Source organism: Anabrus simplex, chromosome 1 (assembly GCF_040414725.1).
Source record: "Anabrus simplex isolate iqAnaSimp1 chromosome 1, ASM4041472v1, whole genome shotgun sequence".
In the NCBI taxonomy this organism is placed as follows: Eukaryota; Metazoa; Arthropoda; class Insecta; order Orthoptera; family Tettigoniidae; genus Anabrus; species Anabrus simplex.
Window position 1 is genome coordinate 1790681226 of NC_090265.1, and position 19366 is coordinate 1790700591.

The window sequence follows — 19366 nt, forward strand, 5'->3', positions numbered from 1 at the left end:
ACTTTTGCCCATAAACTTGAGCATCTCAGGTGCTATCTGGTCGTGGCCTTATAGCAGATTTTTCTGAACAGTTTTCTCGAATTGTCTCACCCAAATATTTGAATTTCTTTACGTTTTCTATTTGACCAGTATCCGTTACTAAAAACTTTGGGGCACTTTTTATATTCGTAAAAAATTTTGTTTTCTCAGCAGAAATTCTCAAGCCCGTTATGTTGGCTGTCTTTTCAAGGAGATTGACTTGCATTGCTACATCTGTAAGGCTTTCTGAAAGTATGGCAAAGTCTTCTGCAAATGCTAGGCAATTTATTGCAACACCTTTGTTCTTCTTCCCCAGCATGAGTTGCCAATATTTTGGATTCTTTCAGTTTTTCATTCCAAATTCTTACAATTTTCTCCATGACACAATTGAAAAGGAGCGGAGATAGACCTTCGCCCTGCCTGATACCTGTATTTATTTTGAAAGGTCGAGATGTTTCACCCATAAATTTTACTTTCGAGGTAGTGTCTGTAAGTGTATCATGAATTAGGTTTGCCAGTTTAGTTTTAACTCCAAATTCACGGATTACTTTATCTAGGGTTTCCCTATCAACAGCGTCAAAAGCTTTTTTAAAGTCAATAAATGTTACAACTATGTCTTTGGAGTTTATTAATCTGTGTCGAATTATAGATTTCAGGTTGAAAAATCTGTTCGGAGCAAGATCTTCCCTCTCTAAATCCACTTTGATATTCACCCAATTGACTGTCCAGTGTCAATTTTACTCTGTTTAGTAGTATTGTTGAGAATATCTTGTAAGCAACTGGCAAGAGAGATATACCTCTGTAGTTGTTGACATCTTGCTTGTTACCCTTCTTGCGTAATGGGTGTATTAGAGCCACTTTCCAATCCTCTGGGATCTTTTCTGTTTCCCAAATTTCAATTTATTTTAATCTTTGTACTAGTTTCAGCCTATTGATTTTAGGCCATCATCAACTATAAGATCTTAAAACGCTTACAAAACTAATTGGCCATACATATAACAAAAATAGATAGCAAAATACTTGAAAATTGTTCTGATCCATTATACAGTATCCACTAAAATAAGTCTTGAGGATATAATACAACACTTGACAATTCTTATGATCTGTTGGTATACTTCAGTAAATATAAATCACTGTCTTGAAAATATAGAAATAATTTGTTGAAAAAGCAATTGGTGAACGATTAAGATGGAATAGATTGATATTAAATTAGATAACATAACAAGATCTATCAATCTTGGTGCTGAAATAATCTTTTATAAAGTGTATTGATGTAGAACTATAGCTCTACAGAAGTAACTGATTCCTGTAAATTGGTAATAGATTGCTGATTTACAAGCATACTTGTGTATTTTAAACTTCTTCAGAATATCTTTTAGTGTGCTTATGAAAATGGTACATGTTACTTCCACTGTCCTCCAGAATATATTTCATCTGGACATTAATTTGTTGTTCCTTAACCTTGCCCCAGATCTCTTGGAAATATGTGACGAGGATAAAATAAAACAAGCAATGTTATTGGAACAAACTCTACACGAATCAGGTTCGGAATTTGAAGAGGACTTCGCTATGGTAACAGGAAGAGGGAAGAAGCCCAAAGTGACCAAGAGAGGTAAGGGGGATGATAATGGTGATGAAAATGATGACAGTGTGATAGGTGGTGATAGTGATAGTGAAATAAGTACTAATGGAGATGATAACAGTGTGATTGGGGATGGCAGTCATTCTGATGTCATTAATAGTGATGGCGAAGAACAAGAAGATGACGACAATGATAGCATAAGTGGAAATGAATTATCTGATGAGAATGATGGTAGTGAAGATGATTATGAAACTGATGAGGTGGATGGAGGTGCTATGATGGAACATCATTCTAAGTCACCGCAGCAAAGAACAAATAATGTTGCTAGCAGCCAAAATAAATCAAATTCTAAAGTAGGAAAAACTGACAAAACAAATGATACAGTGAGAAAGAAACGAAAGAGGGAAGACAGTTGTGGTTCAGATGTGTCTGAACAGAATTCCCCATTAGTAGTAAGAAAGCCTAAATCAGAATGTAAAAAGGACAGGAGTAGTGAAAAAGAAGTAAGCAGTGTAAGTAATGCGGAGAATCTTCATAGTGAAGGTGGGTTATACGTGAAACTCAGGCATGAAATGGGAAAGAGCAAACATAAAAAGATGAAAGGTTCTGAACCCGAGCAAAGTGCCGTGTCTTATAATTCTGATGATGATGATATAGATGATTGTGGTGATGACAGTGTTGAAGGAGAGGAGGGAGCAAGTGATAAAGGATCAGAAAATAATGAATTTTGGGAAGATATCTATGGCAGAACACGAGATAAGAAAGGCAATGTTGTACAGGTATGTGCATGTTTTTGTTTATTTTCTTAGATTATTAATTTCATATATGGTAGGCTTTTTTTTCCCCTCCTTTTAATTGAGTTTACTTACTGTTTGTGTTTTATCATGAACTTAAGAGGAAATTAGGATTTTATTTAGGAGAGAATTTTAACTTTCAAATAACCAGTTAATACTATTGTGTTCCCTGTAAGATTTTATAATTATTCTGAATTTATTTTGCAATTGTTCTCTACTATGTAAAATTAAAAAAAATAAAACATCTTTGGATAAGTTTTGAGAGGAATTTGAAGCTTGCTGACAGTTCATTATCAGGGTCATTCATTTCCAGTGTTATGACTTGTAGATCTACATGCATGTGTTCACCCATCATTTGGAAAAGTAATACGCTGTTCAGTAACTGTATGTAGCTTTCCTTCTACCTGTGAATAAAACACCATCTGTTTTATCGCTCTAATTTATTTCAGGATGACCCAGTAAGTACACACACAATTTTATTCAAACTTGAATGACCACGATCACTAATTAGTGCCTATGTACAGTTCTCTGTCCTCTCCACACAGTAGGTAGTCCGGCTCGGTATTATTGACATGCTTGCCTCACTTTCACTTTTGCTTGTAAGTCCAGTCACCCTGCATGTTAGTTACAGATGGACAGATACAAACCAGGGCTGCTGACCCCCACAAAACATGATGACTGTTCCTTGGTTTGACTCCAGAGAAAGTCTAGTAATGCACATAGTAAACTACTTAACACTGACAACTAACCAGCAACAGGTCAACAGTGCTAACCAGCAGGACAATACTCCTCACAACAACTACCATTAACAATGTTCCAATTACACTTAAGACACTGTTCTGCACACAGACTCCAAGACATTCTACAGTCCATGGTAGCATGTGCGCACACGCACACGCGCGCACACACACACACACACACACACACACACACAGAGAGTTCTCCAAGGCAGTTTACAGACACTACTCCGTATTCCAACACAATGATACTCTGACACCGGTGGGACACTGGCGAGAGCCAACACTGCTGTTGCCCCAGTCTGATGACTGGATTCTAACACCGACTCACTGTGTTTGCGTCTAGCCTCCTTTTTTTACATCCTGGTGATATGGTGCTGGAATATTCAGGACTCGACTAGAGACGGAACATTCTCAATGCAACTTTCAGAAAGCGCACAGGCAAACCAGACAAAGAGAATGCTACAGGGAAAGCCCTGCCATGCCCTGAGACTGGGAGCTCCCAGTTGACTCGCTAGCCCCTTCCAGCAAGTTCCGAAGGGGGGCAGTGACATGGCTGGCTTTTAACAGTATGCATGCTGCTATGTGTCATTAATGAAACTTGCTTCCAGTTGTGACTGATTAACTGTATGTCTATGAGAGGACCTGACTAGAGCTCAGGGAGAATGCGACTGTGGCCCTTAATCAGGGCTCTTTGAAAAGAGAATCTTTATACATAATTTCTTTAAGCTAAATTAAGTCTTAGCTATCCTCCAGTACACTCAGAAATATATATGGGGAGCTTTTACTGTACTTCTATTAAATAAACATATAGCAAAAGCAAAGCAAAGTCATCTCCGTACAAGCCATGAAGGCCCTTGGAGGGGTGGAAGGTAAAGGCTTCCACTATTAGTAACCTCGCCATTTGGTGGCATAGAGTGGTTAGCTCTACACCCGGCCGTCTGTGCCCCCAGGAATTAATCTGTTACTCATTTATTGCAAGCAACCAGTTAGATACCCATAGAATATGCATTCTCTACTGGTCACCTTAAAATAGCACCATATACAGTGCCCAGTTAGATTGCATTGGAAGTGACTTACAAACAACTTCACATCGCTGCAAGGTAGCTCCTTGTGCAGAAAGCCCTAGTGCAGCTTTGAAAGTGTCTTGATGAACATTCATCCTCAAGCCTGACCCATAAACTGCCTTGAACATTAGCCAGGGAGGGTTTTTCTACTTACGAAACTCACTATAAGGTTATCAGTACAAAGAGATGATAATGTATGTTCCATTGTTTGACTCAACTTAATGTATCATTTACATCATTAATTGATGAATAAGTAGAAGAAAGTAAATTAATTCCAAGATTATTGATGTACGTATTAGTACTGCTAAAACTAGCTCAAACACTAGTTTTATTAGTTGAAATCTTACTCAAACTTTCAAAGGACTCTCTGTAAAATTGTGTGTACTCTTACATATGCTTGCACTGTAAGTTGGTGCTGTCCGTCTGTTTCATATACAGTAAAACCTCGTTAATTCGAAGTCGTTGGAACGCAAAAATCAGACTTCGAATTAACCGCCAAATTGTAGTTCAGAAATGCCATCACAAAGTATTTAAAGACTAGTTACTGCATGCAATTAACCTTGATTCGCATGCCAAATGCCATGAAAAAAATAAATTCCAAAATGTATCCATCCATCAAGGTGGATTTACAGTATTCAAATAATGCACCACCGGCAAACATAACCTCACGCAATGAAATTTAAAAAGAAAAGAAAAAACGATTCAAAAATGAGGAAAAATCTATACTGGCTCCCCTGTGCAAGTGCTTTATTCATTGGATTACTGTACTGTATGCATTTTAGATGCCTTGTAATAACACGGAAAGTATCCAATGACCTTAAAACATCGTGGCTAATGTAACTTTCCTATGACGAGGGGAGAAAGTCTCTCGCTTCGGTCTGTCTGTGTGTACTACAACACAGTACAGTGATTACCCTTGTACGATTTCCCGCCATGCCACTTGTCCATGACTGCCTTGTCTCGTAATTCAAAATACCAACTCTTGTCGCGTCACTAAGTATTCTAAGACCCATTAATGCATGCAACCACCTTGATTCTCAGTTTAAATCTTTCAAATGCCATGGAAAACACTATTTCTGAAATGTATGCAAACAAGGTGCATTTACATTATTCAATAATGCACATGGATAAAACACTGGTAAACATAACCTCACGCAACGAAAGAAAAAAACCATTCAAAGATGAGGACAAATTATGCTGGCTCTCCCGTGCAAATCCATCTATCCGTCCGTCCATCTGTTGGATTTCTGTGCTGTTTGCATTTTTAGATGCCTTACACTTGCACAGAAAGTGCCCGACGCCCTTAAAACATTGTGGCTTATCGAACTTTCATGTGACGAGGGAAGAAAGTCTCTCGCTTTTGTGTGTATTGCAACACAATACAGTGACCCCTTCTAAGGTCATCATGACCTGGCATTTCTCTCCTTTAAAACCATAAGTCCATTTGGGTTTGGCATTTAAAAAATGGAGTTTCATCGGCACTGACAATACTGTTTGGTGCGTACGAATTGATTATAAATATGAGCCACGCTTTTCGCCAACTGTCGGCATTGTCAGTGTTCGTGGAGCATGTTTCTCCATACACTGCCTGTTAAATGATATTGTGGCGTTCCTTAAAACGCTGAATACAAAAGAATTGCGATTTCACTCAAACTTAGCATATATGAAGCACACTGTAGACACACTGAAGTAAGTGAAAGTGCAGAAAGCTACCCCTGCCTCTTCCGGAAGATGCGTTCTTTCATGACGCGGAGAAATTTTGAATTTAAATCACTCTGTAAAAGACTGTTTTTTGTTTTTTTTAATGTAAAGGCAGTTTTGAATTAAAAGAATGAATTTCATTAATGGGACTGACATTCTTCGAATTACGAAATCCGTATTTCGAATTAAACAATTTAAATAACATGCAAAACCGTACCTCATGTTTCCGGGAATGAGAGCTTCTTCGAGTTAGGCAAGATTTTGAATTAACCGATTTCGAATTATCAAGGTCCTACTGTACATATATGACATAATATGTTAACTACCGTATTCTTCAGTTACATTTAGTCATTTTTCATCATCATTTTCATCTCTCCTTGTCCAGCTCCTGCCAGGTCAGGGTGTTGATGGCACTTCTCCACTGCTGCCTCTCCTTCCAATCAGTCAATCAATCAATCAATCAATCAGTCACTACTGATCTGCATTTAGGTCAGTTGCCCAGATGGCAGATTCCCTATCTGTTGTTTTCCTAGCCTTTTCTTAAATGATTTCAAAGAAATTGGAAATTTAATGAACATCTCCCTTGGTAAGTTATTCCAATCCCTAACTCCCCTTCCTATAAATGAATATTTGCCCCAATTTGTCGTCTTGAATTCCAACTTTATCTTCATATTGTGATCTCTCCTACTTTTATAAATGCCACTCAAACTTATTTGTCTACTAATGTCATTCCACGCCATCTCTCCGCTGACAGCTCGGAACATGCTTGTGATGGTTTGTAACATACCACTTAGTCGAGCAGCTCGTCTTCTTTCTCCCAATTCTTCCCAGCCCAAACTTTGCAACATTTTTGTAACGCTACTCTTTTGTCGGAAATCACCCAGAACAAATCGAGCTGCTTTTCTTTGGATTTTTTCCAGTTCTTGAATCAGGTAATCCTGGTGAGGGTCCCATACACTGGAACCATACTCTAGTTGGGGTCGTACCAGAGATTTATATGCCCTCTCCTTTAGATCCTTACTACAACCCCTAAACACCCTCATAACCATGTGCAGAGATCTGTACCCTTTATTAACAATCATATTTATGTGATTACCCCAATGAAGATCTTTCCTTATATTAACACCTAGATACTTACAATGATCCCCAAAAGGAACTTTCACCCCATCAATGCAGTAATTAAAACTGAGAGGACTTTTCCTATTTGTGAAACTCACAACCCCGTTTATCAACATACCATTGCCTGCTGTCCATCTTACAACATTATCGAGGTCACGTTGCAGTTGCTCACAACCTTGTAATTTATTTATTATTCTATACAGAATAACATCATCTGCAAAAAGCCTTACCTCTGATTCCACTTGTTTACTCATATCATTTATATATAAGAAAACATAAAAGTCCAATAATACTGCCTTGAGGAATTCCCCTCTTAATTATTACAGTGTCGGATAAAGCTTCTCCTACTCTAATTATCTGAGATCTATTTTCTAGAAATATTGCAACCCATTCAGTCACTCTTTTGTCTAGTCAATTGCACTCATTTTTGCCAGTAGTCTCCCATGATCCACCCTATCAAATGCTTTAGACATGTCAATCACGATACAGTCCATTTGACCTCCTGAATCCAAGATATCTGCTATATCTTGCTGGAATCCTACAAGTTGAGCTTCAGTGGAATAACCTTTCCTAAAACCGAACTGCCTTCTATCGAACTAGTTATTAATTTTGCAAACATGTCTAATATAATCAGAAAGAATGCCTTCCCAAAGCTTACATACAATGCATGTCAAACTTACTGGCCTGTAATTTTCAGCTTTATGTCTATCACCCTTTCCTTTATACACAGGGGCTACTCCGTTCATTTGGTATAGCTCCTTTGACCAAACAATAATCAAATAAGTACTTCAGATATGATACTATATCCCAACCCATTGTCTTTAGTATATCCCCAGAAATCTTATGAATTCCAGCCGCTTTTCTAGTTTTCAACTTTTGTATCTTCTTCTACCACACCTCTTCAGTGATTGTATTCTTCAGTTGCCTTTTTCAAGATGAAATAACACAATCCAGATGAACACCCTTTATTTTGTAGCAGTGGAAAGGGTTGGTGCTGGTATTTCCTAAATCGTTGTTACCAGAATTTGTGCCATGTGCCTTGGTGTTATTCTTGTGTCTCGCAGTGATCAGGGGTTGCCACACTGTGCTAATGTGTAGTCCTTATCTATTTTCTTGTTGTGTTTGTCATGCTTGATTATTTAAAGTAAAAGTTTCTTACTCGTGACTGGTGAAGTAGGGTTTCTTTAACCGCAACAAAAATGCAAGCTGCCACTCCTCAGTGTGGTAGGAGCTGTGGCAGTCACTGAGTGGATGCAGTATACTACAGCTTGCCTTTAGAATTTTGCCGTTTATTGTAAATGGTTCAACAAATCCCAGCTCATCACATATGCAACAATTTTATGCCCCAGTAGTTTGATTTACATAAGTTCAATTCGTATAAAAGAATTTTAGTATTGGGTCCACCTATTTGGTACTGTCTTGTTGAAGATAGTGAAAATTCTTAAAAAGTCAGGACATGTTTTAGCCTGTTTAGGCACGTTGTATGTGAATGGTATTTTAATTTGAAAGTTTTTATTCCTTAGAACTTTACTTCGTATTATAGTGTTGACGTCCTCAAAAATAGCTTTGAATGTGAATCCCCGATTTCGACACTGTGTAAGCAAAATTGTCTGTGTTGAAAGGAGCGATTATAATGGTGATGAAGGAAATACAGTTGCACCAGGTTTCCAAAGCAATCATGACAGAAAAACAGAGCAATATATCTTCGATAGACAGGATGAATCAGGGGAGGAATCTTTAGGTGTTCTGATTGTAAAACGCCAGTCAGTGGTACATGTATAGTGAAATATTTCACCCTCTGAACTTGTCTTCGTGTAAACCACTGACATTTCTCCCCCACTGTGATAGTTAATAGGAGTTAATTTGTTTTTGAAGTAAACTACCTCACTCTTTATTTTCCTAGTACACCTTTTCAATGATGCCTAGGCCATCTATGACACCTGATGGTGGAGCTGTTGAGGATCCAACCAGCCTTCGGGCTGAAGACTGAACATATACATAAATACATTAGCAGTTAATTTCTTTTAAATATTTGAATAATTACATTTGTGAATGGAAATTGACTTTGCTGACATTATTCCAGTATCCATGTTTGAAATTATGTTTAAGATATATGTAATTATTTGTATGTTGCTTTTTTTGTGTTAATTATGACAGTAAATGTCACTTTATTATTTTCAGTTTCCCCATTAAAGCCAGTTTCTTCTGGGGTGTAATAGACCCTACTTTTCCAGATATGTCACAAGAAAATCATCTCATCAGTTAAGAATTAACATAGTCACCAATATTTGGTATTAAGCTTATTTTATTTTTACACTGAGAAAAATGGTACACCTCCATAGTGTACCAGACGTTGGGTTAAAACGAATTGCATAATATTCATGAGATCTTCAAATTGTGTGAATACTTTCAATTATTGAGAATGTGAAAAATCTTTCCATTGGTTGAACACTGTTCAAACAAACAAAAGTTTAAGATGTAAGATCTGAAAAAGAAAAAAAAAAAATTAAATAAAAGTAAGAGTTGTGTGAAAAATTCAATTTGAACATCATGACCACCAAGTTCCAGAAGAAGCCAAAGAAACAAACAACATGGATATCACCTAACAAGTTATTGGGTGAATTTCAGATTGACCATGTTGCAATCAGTTATGAAAACTCCAGAGAAATTCAAGATGTACATGTAGCTAGAGGAGCAAACTTCGACTCTGACCACTATCTGACAAAAATTAAGATGAAATTAACACCAGAAAGGAGAAAAAGTAGTGGTACAAAAATTACAAGATACAGAATAGAAGATCTGAAGTTCAATCAGCAGACTGTGAATGAATACCAGAACAGGATAAATAAGATTCAAAGTCACAGTTGGACTGAGATGGCAACATCAATACAACAAGCAGCGGAACAAACAATCCTACGAAGTAAAAAGAAGAAACATCCGTGGTGGAATGAAGTTTGCGAAGAAGCACTACAAAGAAGGGCTCAGACATGGAAGAAATGGAACTCAACTAAGAAACCAGAAGACTGGGAGTCATTCAAAGCACAAAGGAAAACAACAGCTAAAACCATAAGAGGTGAACGAAAACATTATGACACACAGCAACTAAAGAAACTAGAAGAAGATTTCGTGAAAAACAATACACGTAATTTCTACCAGACATTCAGGAGGAACTTAACAAGATACAAACCGCCAACCCTATGCTTCAAAGATGACGAAGGAAATCTAATCACTGGAAATGAACAGAATTGCCAACACCTTGCAAATTATTTCCAGAAACTACTGAACTGTAAAAAACCTGAGGAAACTCTAATGTTTGAGAAACCCAAGAACCAGACACCGGACTCAGAACCACCTAATAAAGAAGAAATCAGGGGAATAATAACAGGACTGAAGAACAATAAGACGTCAGGTGAAGATTCAATAGTTGCAGAGTTATTGAAATATGCCGGAGAACACTTAGTGACTCAGCTAGAAGCACTGTTGGAGGAGATTTGGCAAACGGAGAGCATCCCAAAGGAATGGAAGACATCATTAATACACCCGCTGCACAAAAAAGGAGACAGAACAAACGTTAACAATTACAGAGGAATATCATTGCCACCAGTTGCCTCTAAAATTCTATCCAAGGCACTACAAAACAGGACTGAAGGGATAATAGAAAAAGAACTTGGTGAATACCAGGCAGGATTCCGGAAAGGGAGATCATGCAGCGAGCAAATTTTCAACCTAATCTCCATAATACAACTACGTGCACTCACAGCCAAAAATCTAGTCATTATATTTGTGGATTTTAAGAAAGCCTATGATTCAGTCGACAGAGCAACCTTGATAAGCACGTTAGAAGAGTTTGGGATAGATAAAAAAACTAGAAATTTAATCAAAGAAACCATCACTGACACTACATCACAGGTTAAGTTTATGGGTATGTTGTCAAAACCATTCAAGATCGAAACAGGTGTCCGACAAGGGGACGGGATGTCACCACTTCTGTTTAATGTTATACTTGAAAAAGTGGTCAGAGAGTGGAGGAAGAGACTGATGGAATTAGGGGTGAAAAATGGAATATCACTGGGAAGATCTCGAGTCAAAATTGACTGTCTAGCATTCGCAGATGATATGGCAATACTGGCAGAAGACACTGAAACAGCCAAGGTACAAATTGAAACACTTCAAGAGACTGCTGTAAAGACGGGACTTCAGATATCCTTCGAAAAGACGGAACTAATGATTCAGGACAAAAAGGATCCGACACAAAATATTGTCACCAAATATGGAACAATTAAAAGAGTACAGAAGTTTAAATATCTAGGGGAATGGATAACCCCAACAGGACTACCAGGAATAGCATTACAGGAAAGGGCAAGAAAGATGGAAGCAGCATACCAGTTATGTCGAAATGTCTACAATAAAAAATCAGTTTCATTCACTGCAAAAATCAGACATTACAACACTGTCATCAAACCAGAAAGTCTATATGCGATCGAATGTATTCCACTGAACAGGAAGGGCTTACTAGAAAACATTGAAAAGACAGAAAGGAAGATCTTGAGGAAGATACTAGGGCCCAGGAAAGTGGGTCAAGAATTTAGACTGCGACCAAATGAGGAACTATACAAAAGGACCGAAAAAATCACAACATCCTTCAAGAAGAGAAGACTCTGCTTCTACGGACACATTAAAAGAATGCCACCAGAGAGAACAGCCAAGCGAATTCTGGAATACATGGAGAACAGGAAGACACAAACTAGCTGGCTTAAAGGGGTCAAGGAGGATATGGAGGAAAATAATATATCACAGCAGGCAGTATACAACAGACAGGAATACAGAAAAATCATCAACAAAATTAAGGGATTCAAAGATCAAAGTAGCAAAAAACGGACCGGCAACAACTGGTCACGAGAACGTAAAGAAGCCCACTCCGAAAGGATGAAGAAGTACTGGGCCGATCGAAAGAGGAAGAACCGTAAATGAATGATGCTTAACGTGGTCCATAGTAGACCTATTCGAAAACAATAATAATAAATTAATTTCAGATTTCATGTCTTAATATTATTTTGTATTACAAAAATACATTATTGAAATCAGAAAAATCACACACACGGGGTTTTGAGGATGATGAGAGAAAGACTAAATTTTTTTTCTTTTTTTTTTTTGCTATTTGTTTTGCGAAAAAGACTAACTGACATGTATGATGTATGGCCCCTGCAACGAAAACACACCCATTCACTATAAGATATGAAGGAATGAGCACCTAGGTGTTAATATAAGGAATGATCTTCATTGGGGTAATCAAATTAACAAGGTAGTTAAGAAAGGTTTCAGATCTCTTCATATGGTTATGAGAGTATTTAGGGGTTGTAGTAAGGATGTAAAGGAGAGGGCATATAAGTCTCTGGTAGGACTGCAGTTAAAGTGTATGGGACCCTCACCAGGATTACTTGATACAAGAACTAGAAAAAATTCAAAGGAAAGCAGCATGATTTCTTCTGGGTGATTTCTGACAAAGGAGTAGTGTTACGAAAATGTTGCAAACTTTGGAGAGGGAGAACTTGGGAGTAGGGAGACGAGATGCTCGACTATGTGGTATGTTTGGAGCTTTTAAAAGTAGCTTTAAAAAGATAAAGTTGGAATTCAGGAGGACAGATTGGGGCAAATATTCATTTATAGGATGATGAGTAAGGGATTGGAGTAATTTATCAAGTGAAATGTTTGAAAATAGTTAAGAAAAAGATAGGTAAACCACTTATAAATAAATGTAAATATGAGGTAAACAATTGATAGGGAACCTGCCACCTGGGCGACCACTGATGACTGATTGATTGATTGATTGATTGATTGATTGATTGATTGATTGATTGATTGATTGATTGATTGATTGATTGATTGCATTGATTGATACTGGGCTGTAAGAAAAAGCCAAGAAATGTTGATTCCATGTGGTCCTAAGTTAGCCATGTGCAACGAAGAAAAAGACATTATTTTCAAACACCTGCAAAGATTCTCACATCCTCATTTTTACTCTTAATAAGTCAACACTTGAGAAGCACGGCTTCTAACCAATTGATACTTTCAAATGATATTGAAACTCAGCATAGAGTAGGGCAGATCAAATGGGAATGGGAATTTAAAAAAAAAATTTATTACATCAACCAAAAAAATATACATATAGAGATCACTTTCCTACATAGTGTTCTGCCTTTGATACACATTTTCTCTATCAGATTGGTAAGTTTTTGAAGCTGTCCTGATAGAAAGAAGAGGGTCGTGTGTGGAGCCAGTTGCGCACAAACTCTTCTACACTTCCATCATCATCTTACCGCTGTCCTCCTAAGTCTTGTTTGAGTGGTCCGAACAAATGGTAGTCACAGGGCAATAAATTTGGACTGCACAGAGGGTGTTCCAGAGATGTCCAGCGAATTTCGTCCAGTTTTTCCCTCGTTAAAGCCTTGCATTGTCATGGAGAAGAATGACATTTCGGGTCAGTTGCCGGCATCGCTTGTTGCGATGTGCAGCTTTTGCTTCATCGTAAAGGCAACAGTAATAGGCTGCATTAATCGTCCTTTGTTTGTGAAGAAAATCCACCAGCAAAATGCCTGCAGAGTCCCAGAAAACGGTTCCAAGCACCTTCCCAGCAGATAGGCGTGTTTTGGCCCTGACCGGACCTGTTTAGTCTTTTCACCACCACTTCATGCTTGCTTGCTTGCTTGCTTGCTTGCTTGCTTTGACTCTGGGGTGTAATGATGCACCCAAGTTTCATCACAAGTCACAATACGATGCAAGAAATCCACTCCTTCCTCCTCATAGTGCCACAAGGGTCTCTGACAAACTTCCTGGCATAAAGTTTTTTTGTTCCTGGTTGAGGAGACGAGAAACCCACCTGGCAGACACTTTTCTAAAATGGAGTTAATCTCGGATGATGGTTTGAACATTTCTGTAACTTATTCCTACGGCTAAAACAATTTGTGAAATGTTTATTCGCCGATCTTCACCAATAATATCACGAATGGCAACAACGTTGTCTGCAGTGATGCTTGTCTGTGGTGTCCTTTCATGAGGTTCATTTTCCACAGCTTCTCTTCCTGCCACAAATTTTTTAGCCCACTAATACACTCGAGTCTGCGGAAGCGTTTCTTCTCCAAACTGTGTGCGGAGCCCTCTCAAAAATTTCGGAAGGTTTGTTGCCCTCTTTTGCGAGAAATTTGATAGTGATGTGTTGTGCAACAGAAGTGTGCACCTCTTGCTCACTCATGGCGTTTTGAAGCTACCCAGCTCTTCACGTCATTCGCGCTCGCAAACCCCTTCTCCAGACACGCCTATCAACATTCTGGCATCGTCCTGCCTCAGAATTATTACTGACAGCAGCGGTACATTCAAATTCCCGTTTATACTTAATCCGCCTTCGTAGCATTATTTTTACTTCAAGAAAAGTGTCATAAGTGTTACAATTGTGCTGACTTCTTGCCATTTTTGTGTAGGCTGATGATGACATGGACATATGTCGAAACCGGTCCCATAACAAATTAAATATGTTGCTACATTGATTCGTGCAACAGTGTTATTGTATTGAATAGGTGGAACATCTTTCTCTTTTTAGCATTGTAGCATTATCCTATTGGAAATTAAATCCTGGAATTGAAGTTTGATCATTTGGACTCTAATTATAATTTTGTAAATTGTGGAACTAGGTTTCAGCTGGCAAATATATCCCTCCGCAATTACGAGCTCAAGCGGCGTCTGCCGATGCCAAGAAGAAAGAGCAACTCCAAAGGCTTCGGAAGCAGATGAAGGGGCTTCTAAATCGCTTGGCTGAGAACAACATGAACAGTATAGCTATGCAGGTAAATGAACTTCAGTGCTAGTTTTTAAATTTTCTCTCTCTCTCTCTCTCCGCACAATAATGCATCTTCCCATACAAGGCAGATGCCGCCGTCTACCTTCAATGTAGGGTCTGCCTTACGAGGGCTGCGCCTGGCTGTAATTGCCACACACAATTGTTATTAATTTAGGAAAACGGGAAGATGATGTGCCAAATGATTAACTGAAAGAGAATAATCATGTTGTATTTTGATGAGTTTTTTATTCAATGGACTTTCTAAAATATGTGAATGACTGTGTGAGCATTTCATGTTTCACACTATCTCATTTGCCTCCTGTTTTTTTTTCTTTGTAAATTTATAAATTTTAGCAAATTTTCATGTTTTTCTGAATGCTCCTTTTTATAATGTTAAGGTTAGCATGTCGGCTGAAAGTTTTACAAAAAGTCCTCTTCCATTTATTGAATGATCGATCAGTCAGTCACCATTGATTTGTATTTAGGGCAGTCGCTCAGGGGGCAGATTCCCTATCAGTGTTCATGTAGTCTTTTCTTAAATGATTTACATGATTTCAAATTAGTTTTCTACTTTTAGAAACTCTATGTCCACATAATGAACATCCTTCTTGGATGAGCCATGACTCAGATTTTTAATGTTGAATACCTTTCTTAGCAAAGTATGTGTCCCCTTAGTATGAAAAATGTAAAATTAAGCAATTTCCTCAGTTGTGCCGAAAGTTGAAGGGCTAAAGGGCCCAGAAGGTTTCAAATTGTGAACCTTGCATAGCTCTATCAAAATAAAAAAGCAAATTTCGAAAATCACTTCCGGACTAAATGCAGTTCCAGAAAACCTGCTTTTTTCATTACTTGTTTTATTTTTTTTATTTTTTATTCAGATCCTCGCCAACTTAACTTATTTACATAATTCTTTCTGTAATGTGTTCCTTGGTTCAATATCCTCAGGTGTTTTTTGATTTTTTGAAAAATGTCCACACCAAATGTTTGTCATAAGGGCTTAAGTGAAACTGTACATTGACTCACATTAGCGCTCGTAGTGGTAGAAAAAGGCTAGCTGCTAATTTAATCAACCAGATAACAATGATTAAGAAAAGGATTAAAATTTTTAGGAATAAATAATATATTCTCGTACTTTTTATTATATTTTATTTACCTAAAATTCATAGCTCATAGCTTCATAGTTGAGGATGTTTTCAACATTGAGTTGCTTGCCTGAAAAGCTAGGAACTGTGGATTTTTGATTGGTTGCAGAAGTTGAAACATTACTGGTATCCACTCTTATTAGGAGGGGTAGTTTGAAGGGATTGTCAATTGTTAGATCACATTATCATTTTTTGATGTCACTGTAATGAATGGTCTGCATCGGGCAGGTATTTTGTAATTTATATTTCTGTTACCAGAACTCCTATTCTGCTCTGAGCCAGGATTGAACCCATCAACTTGGGCTTCTACTGTCTACTGTCTGTGCCACTCAACCTGACATCAGCTTTTTTAAATGCAGTGCATTGAGTTCCTGTTGTGCACTGTGATATAGATTAAGGTGTATGATTTCAGTGAAACATCCAATTTCTTTGAGGAATTGGCCTGCACTTTCCATCACTTGATTTTCTTTTTTCTCATAAATTACTCACTGTTTTGAAAGATCTAATTTTATATTAAGAAGTGTTTGATATTACTGAAGTGTATGAATGATTTCCTTTTCTTTCAGCTGGATGAGTTGTATATGACAAACAGTCGCAATGATATGAACGACACACTGACAGTGTTAATGTGCGAATCTCTGATAGCGCCAGTTCTTACACCTGAACGACTTATTATGGAACACTGCATGCTTATTGCAATATTACATGCTAATGTTGGCACTGAAGTTGGTGAGTCAATTTTCTTTAATATATACCTTATTATCTACAGGGTGTATCCATGATGATCTGCCGATGGTATCACCACCTTGACGAATTTTGCCAGGTGTTTTGGAGGCTTGCGTGTTCAAATGATCCTTAGAGCTATGCCGGCGGGAGCATATGTTCCTGGTAGGGCCACCCAAGCGTCGAAACCGGTTCTAATAATATAATAAATAATATGTTGTGAACATCTTATACAACACGTTTTGTATTGAAAAGGTTGAACCTTCCTTAATTCTAATTGTGAATCTCAGTTCAATACGGGAAAATGAAGTTTTTAACTTATAAAGATGGCGTATTGTTAAAACTTATGGAAAGTTGAGCAGTGGTAATGGTCGTAGGTTCTTGAAGTTAATAAATATTGATTTTCATTTATTTGTTGTATTTGTGAAGTCTTGGTGGAGGGGGTAGAGCTTGAGAAGGCGTGGCTGAGGGCCCATTCGCTGCGCGTGAGGAGGAGTTGTTGGCAGTGGGAGGAGGGAAGGGGGTGGTGTGGGCGTGTTAACTGATTTGGTGCTAAATATTTTGCAAAACTTATTGTTCAGAAGGAATGGCTTTTGTAATAGAATTGAAATCTGTTCATAAAGAGGACTTTTGTTATCTATTACATCATTTAAGTTCTTGTCCCTGTTAAACTGTTGATCTAAGATGATGTCTAAGTTTTCGTATTCTGTCATGAGCTTATCTTTTTCAATTCGTTTTAAAATTTGTAAATCCTGATCTATTGTAGTATATTTGTGACCTGTTTCTTTCATGTGGTTACTCATTGCAGAGAATTTATTATGTTTTTGGGCGTTATAATGTTCTGCATATCTAGTTGAAAAACAGCGGCCAGTTTGACCAACATAAGAAAAATTACATACTGAGCAGTTGAGTCTATATATACCCGAGCATGAATATTTATTATTGATTGAATTGACTGAGTTATGATTAAACTGAGTTATGATTAAAAAATAAATTTTGATTTGTATTCTGCGTTGTGTAAGCGATTTTTACCTCATGTTTTCTTAAAGGATTGGTGATTTGATGGATTTTTGGGTTGGTATATATTTTGGTTTGTTGGGTTTTATTGGAGAAAGGTTTGTGGTTAATTTTAGTCTGACTTTATTAATGATTTTGTTGATCATATCTAGATTGAACCCGTTGAATCTGGCTATTTCTTTTATGTAATCTTATTCTTTTTTTAGATTATTCGGTGAACGAGGGATTTTTAATGCTTTGTATACTAAACTGTAATAAGTGGCTTGTTTATGGGAATTTGGGAACAGAGATTAGTTTTTTATAGTTATTGGAGTAAATGAAGGCTTGCGGTAAATTTGGAAATCAAATTTGTTCATAACTTTGGTCCTACTGCGAAGTGCTGGTTGCTAGAACTCATGAATAACTGCATTCAGTCTTCCATGATACCTAAAATATGGAGGAAGGCTAGGGTCATAGCCATTTTAAAACCAGGCAAAGATAAAAATGACCCTAGGAGCTACAGGCCAATCTCCTTATTATGCCATCTTTTTAAGATTCTGGAGAGACTAATCCTCAATAGGTTGACTGATAAAATTGAGCCACTTCTGATTCCACAGCAAGCTGGATTCAGGAGAGGGAAAAGCTGCACATCGCAGGTGTTGAAATTAAGTCAACACATAGAAGATGGCTTTGAAAGCCGGAAAATCACAGGAGCTGCATTTATAGATCTCTCGGCAGCATATGATACTGTTAATCACCGAATTCTCCTTGGAAAGGTATACAGCATGACAAAGGACTTCCATCTGACTTGTGCCATTAGAAACCTACTTCAAAATCGAAGTTTCTTCGTTGAGTTCCAGGGAAAAAGAAGCAGGTGGAGGATACAGAAGAACGGACTACCTCAGGGAAGCGTGTTGGCACCAATGCTTTTCAATATTTACACAAATGATCAGCCTCTTCCTGCCGGGACGAATAGTTTCATCTATGCTGATGATTGTGTCATCACATCTCAGGGGGATAACTTCGAGGCGATTGAACAAACATTGTCCACAGCTCTAGACACTCTTGCTGGCTATTACAAGAAGAATCAACTAACACCAAACCCAACTAAGACGCAAACCTGTGTTTTTCATCTAAACAACAGAGAAGCTTCCCGAACTCTGAAGGTCAATTGGCAAGGCATAGCATTACAACACAATCCTACCCCGAAGTACCTCGGAGTCACTCTGGATCGTGCCTTAACCTACAGAAAACATTGTTTGAACATCAAGCAGAAAGTGGCTGCTAGAAACAATATTGTGCGGAAGCTAACTGGAACATTTTGGGGAGCACAACCAGACACAGTGAGGACATCTGCCCTTTCGCTCTGCTATTCCGCAGCTGAATACGCATGCCCGGTGTGGTACAAATCTTGCCATACCAAAGCAGTTGATGTAGCACTCAACGAAACCTGCCGCATTATTACTGGATGTTTGAGACCTACACCTTTGGAAAAAGTGTATTGCCTTGCAGGGATAGCACCTCCCGATATTCGCCGTGAAGTGACAGCCAAGAAAGAAAAGAGAAAGGTGTTGACATCGGAAGCCCACCCTTTGTTTGGATATGAGCCACCACGCCAGCGGCTTAAGTCTAGGAAAAGCTTCTTGAGAGTAACCG

The 19366-nt window shown here is 38.0% G+C and overlaps 1 protein-coding gene across 1 annotated transcript in view; it reads left to right on the forward strand.

The window, feature by feature from the left end:
* Positions 1–19366, forward strand: part of LOC136883284 (nucleolar MIF4G domain-containing protein 1) — an 82667-nt gene that overhangs the window by 14370 nt on the left and 48931 nt on the right. The window contains exons 2-4 of the mRNA XM_067155513.2: positions 1490–2379; positions 14704–14856; positions 16558–16720. Of these exons, the coding sequence (XP_067011614.2) occupies positions 1490–2379; positions 14704–14856; positions 16558–16720 (1206 nt within the window). The remainder of the gene's footprint in view (positions 1–1489; positions 2380–14703; positions 14857–16557; positions 16721–19366) is intronic.